The sequence below is a fragment of the Aristolochia californica genome, unplaced genomic scaffold, assembly GCF_029961685.1.
Source record: "Aristolochia californica isolate CCGP_79_NKW_82.1479 unplaced genomic scaffold, dmAriCali1.0.hap1 SCAF_5, whole genome shotgun sequence".
NCBI classification, from domain to species: Eukaryota; Viridiplantae; Streptophyta; class Magnoliopsida; order Piperales; family Aristolochiaceae; genus Aristolochia; species Aristolochia californica.
Window position 1 is genome coordinate 39,274,355 of NW_027182214.1, and position 18,863 is coordinate 39,293,217.

General features: G+C 37.4%; 1 protein-coding gene across 1 annotated transcript; it reads right to left on the reverse strand.

Annotated features, from left to right (window-relative positions):
- Window positions 1–9,386: 9,386 nt before the first annotated feature.
- Window positions 9,387–10,398, reverse strand: LOC137965592 (18.1 kDa class I heat shock protein-like). The gene has a single exon (XM_068811861.1). The coding sequence runs from the start codon at window positions 10,188–10,190 to the stop codon at window positions 9,714–9,716; it is 477 nt and encodes a 158-aa protein (XP_068667962.1). The 5' UTR covers window positions 10,191–10,398; the 3' UTR covers window positions 9,387–9,713.
- Between the last annotated feature and the right edge of the window lie 8,465 nt (window positions 10,399–18,863).

Below are 18,863 nucleotides of genomic sequence, written 5' to 3' on the forward strand. Positions count from 1 at the left end.
AGTCATATGGTGGGGGCGCATGGGCATTTGGGTGCGGTTGGTAGAGGGAGAGGGAGGCATGGTTTGGGAGCCATGGGAATGCATTGATCCGTCCATTCCACCTTCAATATCTTTTTCTTGTTTGATGATTTCTGTGAAGACGATTGAGAGTATAAATAGAAAGGGTGAATACGACTATACTTTTTATTTCCCTAAATTTAATTTGCTTTCAAATGACGAGTACATTTTGCAGTACAGGTACTGCACAGGTGACAGGGGACATTCAACGGTGGTAGCCAAATGTGCGGCTGTAAACGAGGGTCTAAATATGGAATAGAACTCACCACACCAAGAGAGTGTGGCGCGTCATATCGCTTGGGAGCAGCCACTTGGCGTATTCCCACACCTGGACCAGCCGCTTTTCATATCTTGAAAGAGTCTTAACGGAAATAACTCTTCTCTTCCGTTTCCGTCAAAACGCAGCAATGTAGCAGCTGCAAAATGGCTCCAAATAGCCCTCTCGCTACTCCGCGTAAAAGCTTCTTCAGAAGAGAGACTTGTCATCAAAGATAAATTCTAATGTTAGTAGTATTCTATTAGATTTGTGTTGAAGAGTGGTTGATTGGTTCTTCTGCAATCGGAGAAGCAGGATAGGGAAGAAGATGTATATAGATTCCAGACACTGTTTGTCTTTCAGTCCAAAGCAAGATGAAACCTCATCGTAACGATGGATGAATCGTGAAGTTTACGAATTACCATTCTCCCGGGTGTGGAAGGAGCAAAGAAAAGGACGAAAGAAAAACAAAAACAAAAAAAAAAACGAGAAAGATTTTTTTTCATATCCAGCAAAAGCTTCGAATTTTTTTTCAGGCAATCGGTAAGACCTCTTCTTGCAGTCGGTGTAGCGAGAGTCTCTCTCACGTGAGATATGACGTGGTGGCTCCGAAGCTGCCGAGTCTGCGGCTGACCCCAAAATTCCGAATTCTTTTCCACCGACAAGCCGTGGATTCCTCCGTTCAGCCGCTTACCAGCGGTTTTGGACAAAAGAAGAAAGCATGAAGAAGGCCATGCAACAGGAATGACGATATTCAAGAACATATTATACCTTCATCTACTCTACTCTATTGAGTATGCTAACCCTTGAAATTATGGAAGGCCGATTGTATGTGATTAGGACTCTGTAATTTGAGTCTATATCTAATTCAAATACTAGTTAGCTTTATCTCTATCATTATATTTATCTCTATCTCTATCATGCCCCTGCAAGATGGAGCTCTGAAAGGAGAGTCCAATTTTGATCTTCAAAAAGAATGTTCTTGGAAGTGGTTTGGAGAGAGCAGCGACACTTGAGGCGGCTGGTACGGCCGGAATTTCATCGTTAGGTGGCAGAGCAATGGCACTGGAGGCGGACGGAATCGCATCGTCTGAAGGAAGAGTAGCGGCACTAAAGGCGATTGGTGTGGATGGAATTTCATCGTCAAGTGGCAAAGCAACGGCACAGGAGGCGGTTGGTGCGGATGGAATTGCATTGTCCGATGGAAGAACAATGACACTGGAGGCTATATCTAATTCAAACACTAGTTAGCTTTATCAAATTCATTATATTTATCTCTATCTCTATCACCCCATACGTAAGGCTTTTTTTAAATTTCTAAAAAAAATAATAATATAAATATTTATCCTCAAGTGGGGCTAATGGAATTACATGACATATTAGGATAGAAATTTAGAGCTTATATAAATTAATAATTTTACATTGTTTGAAATTTTATATAAATCTATTCAAAGCCCATAAAATCCACATGACATCTTGATAACAATGGGGGTTAAGCTTATTTGAGGTGGACCCTTTTTGGTCGTCTCACAAGAAAAATCTTTCATAATGTAAGCAACAAGAAAAATAAGGGGAAGTTAGAGGAGAGAACAATGAAGGAAGGTTGGGGTTGGTTTTCTAATTCAGGTGTTTTTTTTGAACGTTGGGTTTGGGGTCAATGTTGGTTTTTGAACAAAAACGTGATCAAAGGAGAAGGAAATGGGGTGGATTAGGGTTGGTTGTTAAACTCTGTGTTGGGTCAAGGGAAAGGAAGCAAGGGGTCGGGTTTGGTTTTCCAACTCCAACCTGAGAGTGTTTTTTGCAGGGGTAGGTTTCGGGTTGGGGGGTTAAGAGTTGAGTTTTGGAAAACCTGACCCTAATCATATGGGGGCAAGGTCGAGGTCAAGGGAAACGAAAATGGTTTGGGGTTGAGTTCAGAGTTAGTTATCTAACTCGATTCTTTTCAAGGTCGGGGGTTTAGAGGTTGAGTTTGGGGGTAGATGTTGGGTTTTTGGACATCTATATACATATAGTGGCAACTATAGAATATTTCTCCAAATGGGCTGAAGCAACACCTTTTCTAGAAATCAAGGTCAAGATAGCCATTGACTTATTTAGAACGTATCTGATATACTGGTACGTGTGAAAGGGGAGTGAGTTTCCCCTTTGGTAGCCATGTTGGCCTCAACTACAACCCTTGCGTTCAAAGAAAAATTCTCCACTGCCATCTTCGAAGGAAGAGGGTTAAACTCATTATTCCTCACCTCATAAAAAATATAACCGACTCTTTTCATGATGTTGGGGACATCTTCAAGAGAAACAAAAGCAAGATTACGGCAGAATTCCAAAATTACTTTACTTTAGAAGCCATTTTTTTTAAATCAAACAAAAGCCTTATAGTTGGCCACAACCCTTCACAATGAAAGCTTTCTATAGGCTTCGGAATATTGGTATTTGCTTCAATGGTCTTATCGGGAATTCCAACCTCTACTACTTTTGGAAAGTGCTAACCTATTCTTCAGGCTACCGAATGGTTTAAACCTACTCATGCACAAGCTTCTGCAGGGTTTCAACTTCTACTCTTTTGTAACCTTGGATTTCAGCTTCCCATTTCACAATCTTTTGTGATGAGTTTGTATTCAATTAAATGGCCTTCTTGGTGAGTGGTGTGGTGAAGAAGAAAAATTCTTCTTTATGTAATAACTTAATTTTTAATTTCTATTTTGTTTGTTTTTTATTATTCATTATGTATAAGGATAACTTAGTCTTTTTAACATGCATCGTATTGTTGGGGGAGGGAGGGGGTTAGTCCACGATGAACTTGAAATGAAGTGAAAATTTCAATTCACCTAAAAAAATGAATTGATTCAACTTCAACTCTTTCATGGGTGTTAGTATAAACGAGTTCAAGTAAACTGATAAATAGATTCCAGTGTTAGTGTCCCAAAATGAAAAATATGATATAAACAAGATAATGAGTAACTTTTTGTAATATACTTAAATAGAACATATACCTAAATAGATAATTAACCAAAATAAACATGGTTACTACACTTATAAGTGATTTAATGTGTAGTATTAAAATATATTATAATCTAATTAATAAAATACTATATTATATTACTTAATGATTACAATTTATTATAAATTAATATAATAATTATGTGTGATTGGAATAAATTATAAAAAAGTAAAAAATAATATAAGCTAATACAATAAAAATACATTATTTTTTTAATAATATAAGATATATTTTAACATTAAAAATCACTAATTTAATACAGTAATAAAAAATAAATATATTATTTTATCAATAACATAATATATATTTTTACTTATTATTAATTAATAATATATTGTGACAAAATTTAAAACCATTGGTTTAATAAATTATAGCAATGGGATAATTAAACCAAAATAGTTTATCAAATGTTTATTTTAACAATATTTTAATTATGGCTATTAAATCATTAATTTAATACACTTATTATAAAATAAATATATTGAATACAAAAAAAATTATTTTATAAAAAAAATATGGATTATTATTTTTATGACGCTGGTTTAATTTTTCTTAACTTAGGAAAAATTAAACCAACTTCATCTTCCTCACAGCGCCGATAATAGCGGGAGACTACGACAAGCTAGTAGGCAACGACGATAGAGACGACACTCTGACGATACGCCAAGAGGGAGAAGAGAGGGAGGCCGAGAGGCTCTGCGACAGAGGCTCGGCCTCCTGTGCTCTGCAATGGCAGCTTTGCGACGGAGGACGAGAGGGAGAAGAGAGAGAGGCCAAGAGGGAGAAGATAGAGGAAAAAATTTCTGGGGAAGAACGCCGAGTGGGAGAAAAAAATTTCCGGAGAGGAAGCGAAATGTGGGAAATTTTTTCCTTCAGGGGGAGGGGGAAATGCGTCCTACACATGATTCATGTGGATGATTCGCAAAATAGTTATGGAGCCTAATTTCCCCGTTTTTGCCTGAGCACATTACCTGACGTGATTCAAATGAAAAGGAGATCATTTTGGACTAATGGCCTAATCGAATGATCTAAGTAATACGGGTGTAATTCATGTCTGATTCATTTTGGACCTTAGGACAATGGTCCTATTTCATGTTGAACCTTACCATCCTCATAGGTTTGTTAGACAATTTGGATTTTATCAAGACCTCTTAGGTGTGTTGATGGATGATAAGTGACCTATGCTGACATTGGTTGATCTTGCTCCATAGTTTGTGGCATCCTTGTGCCTCTCTAGCTTTTCCCAACCATATTAACTTCTGACATGACCCTAATGTGACCTCAACATTTTGTATGTGGAGTGAAAAAGTAGCACCTCACTTTGAGGCTCTCTCTTTTTTTCATTGTCATTTTTTTCTCATTGTTTTCTTTAGAAAGACTAGAACATACTTATTTAGAGTGTACACATGGTGGATGCTTCCTTGAAATCAAGACCAATAATACGATGATAATTGATGCTGAAAATATTGATGATTCATTAATTAATTTTGAAGGATTCCAATTGCTTCCTAGCTATACAGTGAATCACTCCCAAAGTCCTAATAAAGCCGTAAAGGTGACATCAAATCAACTATGAGCAGCATGTTAGATTCTAGGGTCTCAAACTTGAAAAGGATTTATTGAGGTGAGAAAAATAGACAAAGAAAAAGAGAAGAGAAGGTGGCTTGAAGAGAGACCAACTCAAAGGAAGAAAACATGTAGAGAGAAAGAGAGAACGTTTAGGGCAACAATAGGAGAGTTTGCTCCCTTGGATGGAACGAGTTAGGCATAACCTATATATAATAAGTGTATAAGATTTGGCATAACCTTTACTTAAAATTGAGCATAATCTCTATATATAATACTTGTATAAAATTCGGCATAACCTCTACTTAAAATTGGGCATAATAATTATACATAATACCTGCATAAACACTCCATAAACACTCCATAAAATTGTCTATACATTCCATAAACACTCCATGAAATTGTTTATACACTCCATAAAATAGTCTAAAGACTCCATACACTGCATAACATTATAAATAAACTCCATACAATAATCAAACACAACAAAATTAAATGAAATATCACTATCAATTTACAATCACCCAAATAAAAACTATAAATCCTTTAAATAAAATCCTATTACTATTAGAGACTTACTAGAAAATTACAAGAAATATTTTAAATTTTTCCTATGAAAGTTAAATGGACCTCTTATTGCCTTTTCTAAGGAAATAAACAAAAATTAATAATTAATCTAATATATTATTATACTTATCGATAAATTTTTAATCACATAAAATGTCAAACACAAAATTGTTATGAAAATTGTCTCATGCTCAAAGTATTATATCATCAACTGTCAAATACTTATTCAAAATTTTTCTATATGGTTTTCTAACCCATCTTGGCAAGAAAATCTTACTTAGAAAATTATATGACTTTTTAAAAAGAATTTATAATTAGAAAAATATTTTGAAAAAACATGAGGCACTAATGGTCCCTATATTTCTACTAAAAATGTCTTTTCAACGTTTATTGAAAACACCACTAAAAGTCTCTAGAAATGTATTTCTACTAAAATATCTTTTCAATTTCTTTAAGAGCCATGAGGAAGGGACAAAGAATTTTTTTTCCCTTGTTTATGATCTCACACGTAGGGGTGGCTTTGAATAAATTATATATAAAATTATGCATACATTTTAAAAAAAATATAATGATAGGGGAGGTTCAGGATTGAATTTAAATAATGGATTAAAATGCACCAATATTAATTTTTTTTACTCCAATTGTTGTCTAGCTTGTTTTGTAATTTTTGAATTCCCCTAGATGAAAATTTATATTCTAGGAAAAACTAAAAAATATTTTTCCTATGATACATATTCCAAAAAATACCTTTAAATAAAATCTTATTACTATTAGTGACTTATTAGAAAATTACAAGAAATATTTTAAAAATTTCTTAGGAAAGTTAAATGGACCTTTTATTGTCTCTTCTAGGGAAATAAATAAAAATCAATAATCAATCTAATATATTATTATACTTATCGATAAATTTTTAATTAAATAAAATATCAAACACAAAATTACAATGAAAATTACTTCATGCTAAAAGTATTATAGCATCAACTGTTAAATACTTATTAAAAAATTTTCTATACAGTTTTCTACCCCATCTTGGTACGAAAATCTTACTTAGAAAATTATATAATTTTTAATAAAAATTTTCAATTAGAAAAATGTTTAAAAAAACACGAGACACTAATATTTTATAGAAACTTATTTCTATAAAATTTATTTTTAATTTTTTTGAGAGAAAAAAGTTATTTTTATTTTTACTTTATGATCTCGCACGTGTGAGATCATCTTCGCGCGGGGGAGGGGGGAGATTATTTCTCCCCTAAAGTTAGGTTCTGGTTTTCCGTCGAGACGACACAGAGGGAAGGGGGTTACGGCGCCGGGGAGGACCTGTCGTTGGGGATGACGGCGGCGATGACGGAAGCGGTGGTGACGGAAGCAGTGATGACGGAAACAGAGCCGACGGCGAGGAGAGGAAGAATTCGAACGAACGGCCACAGAGGCGGCCGACGAGCAGCTCCGAGGGCGGTAGAGATGGCCCGCGAACAGATGTGACGACGGTAGAGGCGGCGACAACAGCCGATGGGAGGGGCTTGGCTGTGACGGGGGGGGGGAAAAAAATTTCCCACCCTCGCTCTTGACCCCGATGCCGCTCCCGATCCCGATACCGATTCCGATTCACCTCGAGCCGGCTCGCGAGCCGATGAACCGAACCTGGCTTTGGTCGAGCTCGTCTCGTTAAGGTAAATGAGCCGATTTTGGTGCTCGAGCTCGGCTCGAGCTCGATAGATAACGAATAGAACCAAGCCGGTACTGAGCCGAACTCGAGCCGCTCGCGAACCTGCTCGGTTCGAAGCCACCCCTATCCACGATGAACTTGAATTGAAGTGAAGAATTGAATTGAACTTAAATGAATTGATTCAACTTCAACTCATCCTTAGGTATTAGTGTAGACGAGTTCAAGTGCATTGGAAAACAGATTCCAGTGTTAGTGCCCCCAAATGAAAAATATGATATAAATAAGAGAATGAGTAACCTTTTATAATATACTTAAATAGAACATATACCTAAACAGATAATTAAGCAAATAAATATGGTAACTACACTTATAAGTGACTTAACGTGTAGTATTAAAATATGTTAATATCCTAATTAAATAAAAATTATATTATATTATTTAATGATTATAGTTTATTATAAATTAATACAATAATTACGTGTGACTAGAATAAATTATTAAAAATTAATAAAAAATTAAAAAATAACCGAAGCGCATATAATAAATAAATAAATTATTTTTTAATAACATAAGAAATATTTTAACATTAAAACTCACTAATTTAATATATTAATAAAAAATAAATATAATAAATAAATAAATATATTTATCAATAACTTAATATATATTTTTATGTATTAATAATTAATAATATATTGTCACAAAATTTAAAACCATTGGTTTAATTAATTATATCAATGGGATAATTAAACCAAAATAATTTATCAAATATTTATTTTAAAAATAGTTTAATTATGATTATGAAATAAATAATTTAATATAGTACTTATAAAATAAATATATTAAATAAATAAAAAATATTATTTTATAAATAAAAAATATTAATTATTATTCTTATTACTATGGTTTAATTTTTCCTTAACTTAGGAAAAATTAAACCATCGTCTTCCTCACGGTGCGCGTTGTCTTCCTCAGCGGCGGGCCAACAGACCACGATGACTGAGGCGGCGCTGCGACGATACACCGAGAGTGAGAAGAGAGGGAGGCCGAGAGAGTAGAGAAGCCAGGAGGCCTAAGATTGACCTCCCATGCTCTGCGATAGAGGTCGAGAGGGAGAGGAGAGGGAGGTCGATGGGGGAGGGGAGAAGAGAGGGAGGCCGGGAGGCTCTACGACAGAGGGTCGGCCTCCCGTACTCTGCGACGGAGGACGAGAGGGAGAGGAGAGGGAGGAATGCCGACAAGAGGGAGAAGAGAAAAAAAAATTTGGCAGAAGGATCACGGGGGGGGGGGGGGGGGGTGGGTGGAGTGCTACGCTATTTTCAATTGGTTGATTCGCAAAATAGGTGGGAAACCAAATTCCCCGATTTTTTCCTGAGAGAATGAAGTGATATAATTTAACTTCAATTCAATTCATTTTACACTAACAATATTATTTAATGAACTAAGTAATACGGGGGGAATTCATTCCACTTCATTTGTGGACTAACCCCCCCCTAAGTGGACATGCTCCTCTATGAATAATTACATCCTTGTGTCATCTTTTATGAGAAGTCTTCTTATTTACCATGATGCTACCTCTGTTGGACGTGTGGGCCTTGTCCTTGAATGTGTGAGTCTTCCTCGGTCGCGTGGGCTTGAACCCATCTTTCAACATTTCCTCTCAAACTAGGAGCAAGAGAACATCATAAATGCACAATTTTCTACAAATAGTATATAAAATCTTCTTGTATAAAATGACTATCCATCATATCTTCCAAAACTCTCCATCAAGCTAGTGGTCTCTGTATTCTTTACCAAGATACTCATGTGGTATAATATAAGAGAGAGTATAATCACCCTTAGCCGTAAGACAAAGTTCCATACTTTAGTCAAATGGTCATATTAAAAAATAAATTATTCTTAAAAATTTAATTATAAAATTAATTTTTGACATCTTATTTTTTTAATATTTTGAATATTTAAAGATTATAAAAAAATTGCACTTAGAATTTTTTTTATAATTTAAATAATAATTTAATTTTTGAAACATAAAGAATTTGAAGTTTAAATTAGAGTAAGCCGAAGTTACCTCAGATCACAAATTTTTTAGTTAATATTTGGATTAGAAAAAGGAAAAGAACATGGACTACCTATCTTTGGATCATTTAAAATTTAGTTTCTTATTTTATATTATTTATTATTCTTTTCAGTAATACTATGTCCATTTGAATTTTTTAGAATTTAAAAACCCAATAACACAGAATGGTCGAGTTCGGAGCAGCAAATAAGACCTTGAATAAGTTGATTATTATTACAAAATTCAAATAGATTATTTCACAAACATTCCGGCCTACACTGACACTCAGATTATTTCACAAACATTCCGGCCGACACTGACACTCAGATTATTTCACAAACATTCCGGCCGACACTGACACTCAGATTATTTCACAAACATTCCGGCCGAGACTGACACTGACACTGGACGATCTGTTAACAAGAAGAAGACAAAGACTTATTACAATCTTTTATCCACCAAGGATCCACGGTGAACACACTCCGGAAAGAGAAGACACTCATCGAGCCGGGAAGGTTCTGAAGAGGAAGGACTCCTCATTTTATCCTGAGATGTCAATGGCTTTGACTTCAGGCTTCTTAACTTCCTCTTTGGGGATGGTAACCGTAAGCACACCGTTCTCCATGGTCGCCTTCACTTGATCCATCTTCGCATTCCCCGGCAGTCGGAACCGCCTCAGAAACTTGCCGCTGCTCCTCTCCACGCGGTGCCACTTGTCGTTCTTCTCTTCCGTCTCTTTGCTCCTCTCTCCCGAGATTTGGAGGACTCGACCTTCCTCCACCTCTACTTTCACTTCTTCCTTCTTAAGCCCCGGCAGATCGGCTTTGAAGACGTGAGCCTCCGGGGTCTCCTTCCAGTCGATTCTTGTGTTAACAAGTTGAGTGGTCTCGTCGGAGAGACTTGAGCCGGAGGAGGCGAGCGTTTTGAGAGGAAAGCCCTGGAATGGATCCCATACGTCGAGAGAGAAGGGATCAAACACGTTGGTCCTCTGACCTAAGATGCTTGGAATAAGCGACATGTTGAGAACTGTTTTCGGAAACAAAGAAGAAAGGGATCGAAACAAAGAGCTCGCAAGTGTTTGCAGATAGCTTGATCGCTAGCTTAATTCGAAACTTCGGACTTGATCGATGATCAACAAAGAGGCGGGGATAAGAATTTATAAGGAGTGGAGATTCTGGGGAGAGTACGCCGATTTTCGAGATGTTTCCTGACTTTCACTTTTTTGTTTGCACAACTGCGTTACTGCTAATAATGTTCAGACGTTTCGAGAAAGTCTCCCCGGCTCTACGGGCTTCTAGTATCAACCTTACTTTTACTTTTACACTTGTCTGAGCCTCCGACTAGCTGGGCGAAGCAGATTTTTTTTTTTTTTCTGTTCGGATTATTGCAATATCTGAGCACTGGATGTTTCATAATTACCTTGCTGCTGCAAGATTTCAAATCTCGTATTCACCATGAATTATAACTATGTTTACTTTGGAATTTATACATAAAATTTACAACTGTTATAGGGTTTTTTTCTCTTCTCGGCTAACTGGTCTTGAGCCTCTGATTTTGGTAATGGAAGCCTGGCCTTCAGACTTCTATTACGGTAATATATCGTCTCCCCCCCCAACACACACACACACACACACACACCCCGCAAGTTAAGCATTGGAACATACGTGAAGCTTAGAGTGAAAAAATCAAAGAGAGGGCATGAAATACTTTTGGTAAAAATGTCAATAATCGGCAGGTGAGATGGCACATACTGCATGTGAACTTTGTCAGCAACAACAAGTTTTCAAAGGAAATGGTAATTCAATTCAACATATTTAGCTCACTTGTGAGATACTGAAATGGAGCTTAGGAAAATTGCATTTTTGTTGTCATTTAAGAGAATAGGTCATTGTGGAATAAGAATATGTATATCGCAAAGGAGATTTAGTGTGCACTAGAGCACTATATTCTGATTCACATAATAAGGAAATCATAAATGGGATTTAACAGGTGAAGGACCCCATATGTCATAATGAATAAGATCTAACACATGAGACGACCTATGTTCATGACGTGGATAAGGTATACAATAATTTTTCGCAAGTTGACATGGCTACATAACGATAGAGAGGGCAATAAAGATGTAAGATAAAGATGTCCTTGTTTATGTAAAAAAAAAATAATAAAATGATTTACATGTCCAAGGTGAACATGTCATAAATCATAGGAAGAATGTAAAGATTTCTTCTTAAGGACAAAAATAAGGTAAGGTATTACTGATGGAGAGAATTTTTTGGTGAGATGAGGAATAGCTAAAACATCTAACAACTAGATATTTGGAGTAGGAGAGAGAATATCATTGTGTGAGATAGGTAAGAAGGCACTATTCCCCACAATTACAAACTCCTTACCCGTGTACGGAGTGGACTGATCTAGGATGGATAGGTTGTTGGACATATGTGAAGAAGCCCCAATGTCCAAGAACCAGTCAGAGGGCGCAAATCCATTGAGAGAGCATGATACAATAAAATCCTCAACAAGATAGGCACGAGACTCACTACGAGCATAACACTAGTTGTAGCGATCAACATAGTGACTGTCAAAATGACATATCTGGTAGCGATGGCTGCGCCCTTGACCAAAATGAGTTCGCCCTCGATTGACATAATGGCGGCCAAAACCATTGGTTTGGCCATGGTTGCGACCAGAGCCACGGCGGGTCGACCAGTCTAAACCACGAGATGTCGCAGTGAAAGAAACAACTAGAGAAAAAGAGCTCTCAAGAGATTTCTTGAAGAGCTCAAAGCTCTTGGCTTGAGAGACGAGGTCGGAGAAAAGGAGGAGATGCGTGAAGACCATTTGTGTGATGGAGAAAGTGGAGAATTCGGCACCGAGTCCATGGAGAAACCAGTGGAGTTTATTAGTGTTGTCAATAGGTTTGTCGATCACGTGAAGCTGATCGCAGAGACCATTGAAAACACGGGTATAAATGACAACAAATTGATTGCCACACTTCCGCTGCTGGAGGTCGTCTGGAGATGGATTTCTCGAGCCTTCGGCCAATGACTAAAGGTATTTTTCAATACGAACCAGACCTTGCATGTAGTGGAGTGTTTTAAGGGTTTGAGCATCAGCTGGTGGATTTCTGTTTTATCTTCGAGGACGATATAGATAAATCGGTCTACGAGATAGCACTCGTGAAATCATTCAATGATTCATAGAGATTGATAGCATGATCTCTATAACTTCCCCTTTGGAGGTGTTGAGACTTTTGAAACTGTCAGGCTCCCAGTTGGCTAGCAAGAAAGAAATTGTAGGCAGCAGAAAAGGGATGTCTCAGGAAGATTACTCTGAAGAGAGATAAGTAGAAGCTGACGATGGAATCGCTGAGAAAATCCACAACTCTTAAGATGTCCAAATCAGATCGAAGGTCCTAGTCAGCCTACCTGATTTGCGAAAGTCGAGAAGGGGAGGAGAGGGGTGCACTTCATTTTCCTCACAAGGATATCTTCCGCTGGGCTGCAATCGTCCAGTTGAATTGATAGGCAACAAGAACTGACCCTGGGTATGTTAACCCTGGAAAACGTTCTCAACTGCTTGATGAGGATCTCCTCTTACAGCTACATTTATGGGCTGGACTACGTGACTACAATGGCGGAAGAGGGGTTCCCTATCGGGAAAAAAGGGAGAGGAATTGAATCGGAACACAGGATCGACGAGGACTCCTGATATCATGTAAGATTTGATTTAAAATCTTGTATTCACCACGAATTATAAGAGAGTTTACATTGGAATTTATATATAAATGTAAAAGTGTTATTGGGGTTTTTCTCCTCTTGGCTAACTGATCTTCGGCCTCTGATTCTGGTAATGGAAGTCTGGTATTTAGGCTTTTGTTACAATGACATATCATTCACAGCTGCTTCAATAGTGAATAGGTGAGATTCCATATTTTTTGTCTTCTCTAAATCATATCTTGAAGCCTGAAATACGATATCAACAAAACATCTCCTTTTCTTTCTCGAATGGAAGAATAGCAGCAAGAGAGGTTGTTTGTTTCATATCGGTTTTATTTGTGATTGAAATTCTAAATTCAAGAAAGGAAACCTAAGGAGTTTTCAAAAACTTCTCTTGATTCTTTTGCTGATTTGCTGTTTTGTGAAACGAAACTTTGGAAGGTTTTTTAGCTACATTAAACTAGCTGTTTGAGAATTTTGTTGTTCGGTTTTTTAGGAATTAGACGTCCTAATTCAAAACTAACGAGAGCAATAATAATAATCACGGAAGAATAAAAAAGAAAAACACGAAAATACAACAAGATTTATAGTGGTATGCCTCAAAGGAGAGACTGCGTCCCGTCTTTCGCCACTCCAATAATCCTCTATGAAGATGAAACAATTTACAAAGAGAAATTACACACTTACAGGTGTTTTTTCTCTAACCTCTCTCGGGTTGCAACTCAAAGTCTCTTTGATGATGATTAAACCCTAATAGCAGTGCCCCCCAATTATAAAAAGAAAACTAAGGCAACCATAATACAAGAGTGAAATCCCCAAACTGCCCATCATGAAACAATAGTCAGTGTAAGACGTTGATTAGGCTCCACAACTTAACAAGCTCCCACTTGGAGACTAATCCATCATCAACATCTCCTTTGTAGCGGAAATGTTGGAAGATGGGCTCAAGCCCACACGACCAAGGAAGACCCACATATCTAAGAGTGTTGGAAGATGGGCCCAAACCCATAAGAAGTCGGACCCTCCAGATTACCACGAGCTGGCATCCTTATAACATAAGTTGGAAGATCAAGTGAGACTCACAAATATAACCACACGCTGGTTGGAAGATCAAGACGGACTCACAAAGGTAACCACGAGCTAGTTAGAAGATCAAGTGGGACCCACAAAGATAGCCATGGGCTAGCATATTTATCTTATGGTCACGTCCTCATAGAAGAGTTCTAGTTTGAGTTATGTTTTTTTTCTATTTATATTGAGTTACTTAATTATGCTAGGACTTATCTTTAAGTGTTAGAGTTTGGGTGTAATTGGGACAAGGGTAGTTTAATTGTAATTGGACTCTACTATCTTCATGTATTATAAATAGAGGTTCATGTACTCTGATTATAATAAGTCAATGAATTATTTCTCTTTTCCATAAATTCAATAGGAAACAACTTCTCAATCCTCAAAGAGAAGTCCAACTCAGTTTCTCAATCGTAATGGTCTTTGTCAATATATCAGCCGGATTCTGACTCCCTTGAATCTACTCAAGGAAGTGATAACACACCTATATGTACTTTTCTCTAGCATGATAAATAAGGTTCTTTGCTAAATAAATAACACTTTGACTGGCACAATACAACACATTCTTCCCATGCTTGAGACCTAATTCTTCCAGGAAAGACTGCCACCATACCATCTATTTGCTGGCTTCGGTCACGATGACATATTTTGCCTCAGTGGTGGAAAGAACAATTATCTTCTGCAACTTAGAGACCCAACTAATTGTTGTACCACCCAATGTGAATACATATCCAGTGGTACTTTTCCTACCATCAATGTCTCCAGCCATGTTAGCATCTATATAACCTTGTAATCCCAAGTCTGACTTTCTGAAACATAGGGCTGAGTCTGCAGTGCCTCTCAAATACTTGAGAATCCACTTCACTGCTTCCCAATGTTGTTTACCCGGATTACTCTTATACCTACTGCAAGAGCTATGTCTGGTCTAGAGCACAACATCGCATATATGAGACGGCCAATAGCAGAAGCATAAGGCACATTAGACATGTAGGCTCGCTCCTACTCTGTAGAAGGTGATTGTTCCTTAGATAGCTAAAGTGACTAGCCAAAGGTATATTCATTGGTTTTGCATAATTCATGTTGAATATATTCAACACCTTCTTCACATATTCTTCTTGTGACAATTTCAAGACATCAATGTCCCTAGTAATCCTCATCCCAAGGATTTATTTTGTAGCACCCAAATCCTTCATTGCAAACTTCTTGGACAATTCTCTTTTCAACTTTTCTATTTCCTGTTGCAAGTACCTGCTATTAACATATAGCATTAGAATGATGTAGGAGTCATCAAACTTCTTCACGTAACAACAATTATCCGCCTGGCACCTCAAGAAATTATTACTACTCATAAAGGTGTCAAAATTCTTACACCATTGTCTTGAAGCCTGTTTAAGACCACACAAGCTCTTTTGAATTCTCCTTTCCTGGTGCTTTGAAACCCTGTGGTTGGATCATGTAAATTTCTTCCTCTAAATCACCATAAAGAAAAGTTGTCTTTACTTCCAATTGCACTAAGTGCAAGTCTTCATTTGACACTAGTCCAAGCATTGTTCTAATAGTAGTCAATTTCATTGCTAGAGAGAAAATCTCATTGTAGTCAATGCCTTATTTTTGTTGAAAGCCTTTTACAAGCAGTCTTGCCTTGTACCACTTGTTGCCATCATGTTCATCTTTTATTCAGTAGACCCATTTATTCTGGAAGGCCTTCTTCCCTTTTGGTAACTCAGTCAACTATCATGTCTGATTGGATAGCAATGAATCTATCTCATCCCTCATGGCCAACTCCCACTTGGTTGATTTATCAACTTGCACAACTTCCTCATAACTCTCTGGTTCACCTTTTGATATTTGACCTCTGTGATGGTTTGTTAGTTCTAGTAGATCTCTTGAGTTCAGTCACAAGAATGTTCTGATTTATTTCTAGAGGTATGTTTTCCTGGTTTTCTTGAGCAATATTCTCCATCTCAATAAATAGAAGATCTCCCAACTGGATCACTTTAGACTTCTTGGCTTCATCACTTGTGCTCTCAGACTCTTTTCTCAACCTGTCTTTATATAGGGCACCTTCATTGAAGATCATGTCCTTGCTTCTGATAACCTTACGACATTGGTCATCCCAGAAGCAATAACCAAACTCGGTACCACCATAGCCAATAAAGAAACATATCATAGATTTAGCGTCAAGTTTTCTTTTAACAGCAGAATCAATATAAATATAAGAAACACAACCAAAAACTTTCAAGAAAGAAAAGTTTACCTCTTTGTCACTCTAGACATCTGTTGATATTTTGTAATCCAATGGTGTTGAAGGACCTTTGTTGATCAAATAGGTAGCGGTGCTAATACCCTTAGACCAAAACATCTTTGGCAATCCTGAATGTAATCTCATACTCATAGCATGCTCGTTCAAGGTCCTATTCATCCTCTCAGCTACACCATTCTATTGAGTTTTTTCGGTCTTCTTCAACTTGATTCCATTATCAACACAATACCATTTGAAATCACCATCTATGTATTATCTCCAATTATCTAACTACAAGAACTTCACCTTTAAATTTGTCTCATTCTCATCCATTTCTCTCCATTTCTTGAATGTATCAAAGACATCAAAGTTTTTTTTCCAGGAAATAAACCCTTACCTTTCTACTTGCATCATCAATAAATGTCACATAGTAGTTAGAACCACCAAGGGACGTAACAATTGAAGGTCCCCACACATCTGTGTAAACCAACTCCAATTTTCTATTTTTTGATCCTTTCCAGGCTTAGAAAACCTAACCCTGTTCCGCTTGCCAAAAATACAGCCTTCACACAAACTGTTGTTTATAGTTTTCAACCACGGTAGTTTCCCTTTGGATTGAAGCACTTTCATTCCCTTCTCACTCATGTGACCAAACCTATAATGCCACAAATCAGAATCAGTAACAGCATCAACAACTACAACCGTGTCTCTGCAATTGGAACTAGGGTTCCAAATTTAACTCCTCGTGCAACAACCATGGCTCCCTTTTCCATTAAAAGTCACATTATAACCTTCATCATCAAGCTGCCCTACTGAGATCAGATTTAGCATCAGTTTTGGTACATGTCTCACCTTGTGAATTTTTCACACTGATCCGTTTGATATCCTTAAACTGACATTACCAATATCGACAATATCCACAACAACATATTGACAAGATATACCTTCCCATGTTCTCCAACAACATAATTCTTCATGATCTCACGGTGCGGAATGGTGTGAAAAGAAACTCTTGAATCTAACACCCATGAGTTAATAGGGTTGGCTTTGAATCGAGCCGGCTTGCAAGCAGCTCGTGCTCGGCTCGATTCGGTATACCCGAATCTCGAGCCAAGTTCGAGATCCGAGATCAGCGTTGATTCGAAGGAGTGGGGATCGGAGCATAGAGCGGAGCGGGAACAAGAGTGAGGGGGGAAAAATTCTTCCTCCCCTCGTCATCGTCGAGCCCCTTCGGGCGTTGTTGTGGCTGCCTCCTCGTCGACCACTTTTTGCCTTTCAGTCGTCGCTAATCTGTGGCCGCTGCTCGATTTCTTCCCCCTCATATGCCTGCGCCTTTGTTTCCGTCGTCGCCGCCTCTGTCACCAATGGAATTTTCCCTCACCGTCGTTCCTCGTCTTGCAGAATACCTTAATACACCCTCCCCCCCCCCCCCCCCCCCCCCCCCTTTTAGTCATCGCCGACCTGTGGCCGCCACTCGATTTCTTCCCCCCCCCCCCCCCCCCCCCCCCTTTTAGTCATCGCCGACCTGTGGCCGCCACTCGATTTCTTCCCCCCCCCCCCTTTTAGTCATCGCCGACCTGTGGCCGCCACTCGATTTCTTCCCCCTCATCTGCCTGCACCTTTGTTTCCGTCGTCGCCGCTTCCGTTGGCGATGCTTCCATCACCAACGGAATTTTCCCTCACCGTCATTCCTCGTCTCCCAGAATACCCCCCCCCCCCCCCCCCCCCCCCCGTGAGGAAGATGATTTCGCATGTGCGACTTTTGCTCGTGCGATTTCGCACGAGCGAGATCATAAAGTGAAAAAAAATCTTTTTCTTAAACTCACCTTCCTTATGGATCTTGAAGAAATTAAAAATACATTTTAGTAGAAATAAGCTTCTAGGGACTATTAGTGTCTCATGTTTATAGTAAACATTTTTCTAATTTAAAATTATTATTAAAAAATATTATAATTTTCTAATTAATAGTTTCCTACCAAGATGGGCTAGAAAACCGTATGAAAATATTTTGAATAAGTATTTGACAATTGATGATGTAATACTTTTAGCATGAGGCAATTTTCATAGCAATTTTGTGTTTGACATTTTATTTTATTAAAATTTTATCGATAAGTATAGTAATATATTAGATTGATTATTAATTTTTATTTATTTCCCTAGAAGGGGCAATAAGTGGTCCATTAAACTTTCCTAAGAAAATTTTGAATATTTTTTGTAATTTTCTAATAAGTCACTAATAGTAATAGGGTTTTATTTAATTTTTTTTTTGGAAATATTTATCATTGGAAAAAAATTTCTAGTTTTTCCTAGAATATAAATTTTCAACTAGGGGCACTAAGGAGGTCATAGTAAATTTATGGCCAGATTAAAAAATTACAAAATAAGTTAGACAATATTTGGAGTAAACAAATTAATAATGGTGCGTTCTAATCCATTATTGAAATTCAATCCTGAACCTCCCCTATCATTCTTTTTTTAAAATGTATGCATAATTTTAGTCATAATTTATTTGTCATATATTTTATATAGAGTATTAAATGTAGGTTAAGCTCGAACTCAGTTAAAATTATTAGGCTTGAGTTCGATTATAATTTTAGGTTCGAGGCTAGGTTCGAGGCTAGGGTCGACTGAGCTCGAGTTCAAAATATTTAAATTAAGCTCGGCT

What these genes read in the sequence shown, in the direction of transcription:
- LOC137965592 (XM_068811861.1), bottom strand. Translation starts at nt 10,190, where the DNA reads ATGTCGCTTATTCCAAGCATCTTAGGTCAGAGGACCAACGTGTTTGAT.